We start from the raw sequence: 4,903 nt of genomic DNA on the forward strand, positions 1-4,903 counted from the left end.
TTCACTTCATGATGAAAACAAGAGCTAAGTCTTTTGACTAGTTATAATGCACCTCCAAACATGAGAAGCTTGAGAAGAGAGAAAATATAGAGAACATCTAATTAAAAAATAAAATAAAAAATGAAGAGAGTGAAACTCACTCTACAAACATTATATTATAATTCATACTAATACTAGAACAAATTAGATGAAATATTAATGATTGGATTAGATTTCATTAATTTGGAAAGTGCGAGTACTTAGTTTCAGCCTTTTGAGTTTTGAGTGGAAGGAAGTAATACGACTTTCGACAAAAACCATTTTGGTGAATACCAATATAAAAATGTCAAAGGAATGATCACTTTTGTAACATAAAGAATCAACAATAGCAGTATCGAGAAAATTAACTATTGCCTACTGAAATTCAACTATACATTAAAGCATACATGATACACTATTAATATAAAAGACAACACAAAAGCAGAGTTTTACAATCTGAGACTAAGCAAATATTCTTCAGCCATGAGAAATTGTAAAATATTTAATGTTAAATACTAGATAGGTAAATGATGAGACATAGGATCATCCACACTACTGAAAGCTCAAAGTGGGGATCAGCAAAACCTCAATGTAGCTTCAAGCTCCTTTTCATCAGCACAATTGTATCCCAGTGAATAAGCTCGTGCTGTTAAAAAGGAAAAGATGAGTCAGAAAAATGAGATGCATGTGCAAGCTGATTCCCCCAAAAGAAAAGGAACAAAAGCCAAAGAGATAAGTTTACCAAAACGGCCAGATCCCATAAATGGCTCGGCCTCATCAGTCACACCACCTTGCTGCTGCTCCTGAAATTTCAAAAGAATAAGAAACCATTAGGAAGATAAGTTATATAGAAGGAGCCATTAACTTAATTTTGATAAATAAGTTTAACTTTAAGATTATAAAATTTATAATAGATACTGACCCTTTAATAAAATTAATTTGCATGTACACATGTACTACAGTAAACAATATAAAAACATCATGTTAAGGACTTTCAGACTTACAGTATCAGGCTCCATTTCCGAAGGTGACAATAATCTATCAAAACAGTGCCCCGATATTGTACAGACCAAAAGCTCGTTTGTGGGATCCATAACTACTTCTCTACATGTATCGTCACAAACTAGAAAATAAATGCAAATTATAAGCTCTGACCAAGACCAAAGGATTTAAAATTTAATGTTGAAAAAATGTTAAGAAATTAAAGCACAAAGGAGCATTCTCATAGATAGTGTTTCTCACCATGAACTTGTCCAGTCTTCTCACAAATAAATACATCTCCAATATGGTAGTAAGAGCACGTTTCCCCAGAACAAGCATGATCAGTCACCACTGTATCACTGAGGCCCCTGCTGCTTTTCCATGATGACACTTGATCAGCTAATGTTTTGTCAAGAATTATCCTATCGTCCTTCAACTTCACATGCAAAAAATAGGGGGAGAAATAACAAATGGCAAGAGGCATCTACTTCATATTGAAAATACAAATTTACTTGTGACATAACATTAGCAAAGCATTACAAAATCTCAGTTAGGATAGATACACAAGGAGCACAGGCAAATATGCATTACTGTATAAAATTAACCTCTATCCCTTTCTCTTCCCCACAAGGGACGCCTAGGGAGTATGGAAAGTTGTAAAAGGACAAGAAATGCCGTGTTAATCTAAGTTTTTCAGATAGCTGAAAGGATCTAAATATATCAGTATATATTTCCACACTACAAGAGTTTCCATCATTACCTGTGAAGGATGAGGTGCTTGACTTCGCTTAGCTGCTTGCATTTGAATGTAGTACTCCTTAAACTCATTTTGGCAGCTTCTAACAAGTTCAACCATGTCCTCTCCATCACGCTGCATAATGATAGCAGAAAAGGTGAGATCCACACAAAAATTCACAAAGCAAGGTCGATTAATTCTGTTTCAGTTTCCAAGAGAATAAAGATTGGAAAAGGTTCAACCACTTAAGTATGTGTTTCAGCTAATGCCATCAGCATGTTCACCCAAAAATCACGAATTGATGAATGCATGCACAAAAAAGAAAAATGAAACATTACTAAGAAAAACAGAAATGTAAAATGTGCACACACCTGAATGTATAACATTTTCCACGGGCATTCCCTTAACTTCCTTGTAGGGGGAAGCATGCCCCATCGCATACAGTACCTGAACAAATTTTACCATGACAATAGGCATAAATAAGGTTCATGCATTTTAATACATATCTGTGAACAAGGAAACGTATATAACAAGAACTATTTAAATAGAGGAGAACCAACTCCTCAAAGCCAAGATGATAAAATAGGGGAAGCCTCCACTTCAAACGGGGGAGTTCCGTCTCTCATACCCAGCAGATATGGGACTGGCACTCCTGAGTCAAATAGAACATCAACACAGGCTAATCGACAGAGATCAACTCCCAAATCAAAATATATAATCCAAAAAGCAGTCCATATAACCTATCCTATCTGAAGCTAAATCTCAAACAAATATCATATCAACAACACTTGAAAATATGCAACTTTGAGTAGCAAACAATAATACAATATGTACTTACAAGCGACGCCATAATGCCTCATCTGATGCAGCATAATTCAAGAACCTACAAACTAAGGAACAAGAAACAAGGTCCTGCACCCATCAAAAAACCATAACCATAGTCAGCTAAGCTAATTCATTTACCATGGCAGACAACAAAATAAAATCCATACACATAGAGAGCCACAATTAAAGGGATTTATCAATTAAAAACAATTAAAAAAATAGATTTCCACACACAGACCAAAAAAAAAGTGCTAAGAGGTAACCTCGGAGGACAGAAATTTAAGGATGTGATGGAAAAGCTCCGGTGGAATTTGACTGAAATAACCAGTCTCAATCCTTCTGGGCACCACCCCGTTGTTGACAACAATGTTCTTCGGCGCAGATAATGAATCAGAACTTTGTTTTTGCTTAGTAATCTCATCCTCTTCTAAGCGCGCTCTCTTTGCTTTCGGTTCCTCCACATTTTCCTCTTCCTGCAACAACACCCACTTAAATTAAACCCACTACGCCACCATTTCCAATAAAACTATTAAAAAAACAAACCTTTTTCCTTCAGAGCCCCAAATCAAAACCCTAATCTACCATTTAACACACGAAAACAAAAAATTAAAATAGGAACAATCGGAATACCTTGTCAGATACCTCCGAGAGGACTTCTGATTCCAGAAATTGAGCCAGATTCTCGTCCTCGTCGTCCGAAAGAGTCATGGTGTCTAGTAAACCCTAGGAAGGTGCAGAAAGGGGATTCGTGAGAGATCTAAGCAAAATCGGAATTGCAGATTGGCTGGCCGGTCGGAAAACCGAGAGAGAACTCCGGTGGCCGGAATTTGAAGGTCGGTTGTGGAATCAGAAGGAAGCGGCAAAAGAGGATAGAAGATTGATGAGAATGAGATAGATGCAAAGCAGAATGGACGGTTAGATTTTCTCGGATTGACCCGACCCGCTATGCTGGCACATGGGTTTGTCCGATTATTAGGTATGACGCTCTCAGATCTTTTCCGGCCAAACGATATTTTAGAGGTAATTTTTTTTTTCTAAATTATATATGTGGATAAATTTTAAATAAATATTTAAAAAACAGTAAATTGTAAGATATTTTATAATCTTCGACTTCAGACTCGTAAATCATTTCATGATTTTTGTTTTTTTTTACTGAATCCTACAAAAATTTCTAATTTCTTTTTCTTTTTTAATTCAATTTTAAAATTGTAAATTATTTATAATTTTAAAGTAGTAAATAAATTTATTTAAATTAATATTTTCATTTAATATTTTTTATATTATTTTATTTAATATTTCTATATTTTTATATTATTTTATATGATATTTTTTCTAACGTTAAGGATTTATTTAATATAAAATTATTAAATAAAATATAAAAAATATTAAATAAAACAATATAATAAAATATTGAAAATATTAAATAAAACAATATGTAATAATTTATAAAATATTAAATAAAATAATGTATAAAAATATAAAATATTAATTTAAATAAAATCATTTTCGACTTTAAATTCGTAAATAATGTTAAAGATTTTTAAATATAAAAAACATTAAACAAAATATATTAAATAAATATAATATACAAAATATAAAAAAATAAAATAAAAAATATATAAAAATACTAAAATTTTAAATAAAACTAATACTAAAAATATTAATTTAAATAAAATTATTTACGATTTAAAGTCGTAAATAATGTTAAGGATTTATTTAATATGGATAATATTAAAAAAACAAAAGAAATATTAAATAAAAACAGTATACAAAAATATAAAAATATTAAATAAAATAATATAAAAAAATTTAATTAAAATAAAATTATTTACGATTTCAAAGTCTCATTAAAAAAACTTATGATATCATAAATTATTTTATAGTAGAAAAGGAAAAAAAAATAGCAAAAGTCATAAAATGATTTATGACTTTGAACTGACAAGTCATAAGATATTCTATGACTTATTTTTTTTAATATTTATTTAAAATTTACCCCATTTGATAATTTAGAAAAAAAAAAACTATCCCTTCTAGATCATTTCGCCTTTTTTTCTCAGGTAAATTTAGATAAGGTGTTATGTCCTACTAAAATTACTCTTGGTCTCTACATTGAGGGGAAAAAATCCATTCTATCTCATTTCAAATTTTTAACCCTTCCCCGTTATTTCGCAACCCCTACAAACCCTTCGTGATACCCATCTTTCCCTTTCTCCTTCCTTCTTCTCCTCACCAACCCCTGCGGACTTTTCTCTTCTTTTTCCCCAACCTAGTATGTTTGGATAGAAGGTTGCAAACATACGTTTGCGGTAAACGTATGTTTGCAAAAGCATCACCACCCTTGCT

The 4,903-nt window shown here is 31.8% G+C and overlaps 1 protein-coding gene across 1 annotated transcript; it reads right to left on the minus strand.

Annotated features, from left to right (window-relative positions):
- Positions 1 to 373: 373 nt before the first annotated feature.
- Positions 374 to 3,538, minus strand: LOC100778591 (F-box protein SKIP31). The gene is made up of 9 exons (XM_003517054.5): positions 3,191 to 3,538; positions 2,824 to 3,033; positions 2,574 to 2,647; positions 2,107 to 2,182; positions 1,760 to 1,870; positions 1,261 to 1,435; positions 1,023 to 1,141; positions 761 to 821; positions 374 to 664 (listed from the first exon to the last, which is right to left on the minus strand). The coding sequence occupies exons 1-9, from the start codon at positions 3,266 to 3,268 to the stop codon at positions 594 to 596; spliced, it is 975 nt and encodes a 324-aa protein (XP_003517102.1). The 5' UTR covers positions 3,269 to 3,538; the 3' UTR covers positions 374 to 593.
- Positions 3,539 to 4,903: the final 1,365 nt, after the last annotated feature.

This window comes from Glycine max, chromosome 1 (assembly GCF_000004515.6).
Source record: "Glycine max cultivar Williams 82 chromosome 1, Glycine_max_v4.0, whole genome shotgun sequence".
Classification (NCBI taxonomy): domain Eukaryota; kingdom Viridiplantae; phylum Streptophyta; class Magnoliopsida; order Fabales; family Fabaceae; genus Glycine; species Glycine max.

Coding starts and splice junctions, on each gene's coding strand:
- LOC100778591 (XM_003517054.5), bottom strand. CDS start 3,268: ATGACTCTTTCGGACGACGAGGACGAGAATCTGGCTCAATTTCTGGAA. Junction 1,871..2,106: donor GGAAAATGTTATACATTCAG/GTGTGTGCACAT, acceptor ATCATTATGCAG/CGTGATGGAGAGGACATGGT. Junction 822..1,022: donor CGGAAATGGAGCCTGATACT/GTAAGTCTGAAA, acceptor TTGAAATTTCAG/GAGCAGCAGCAAGGTGGTGT.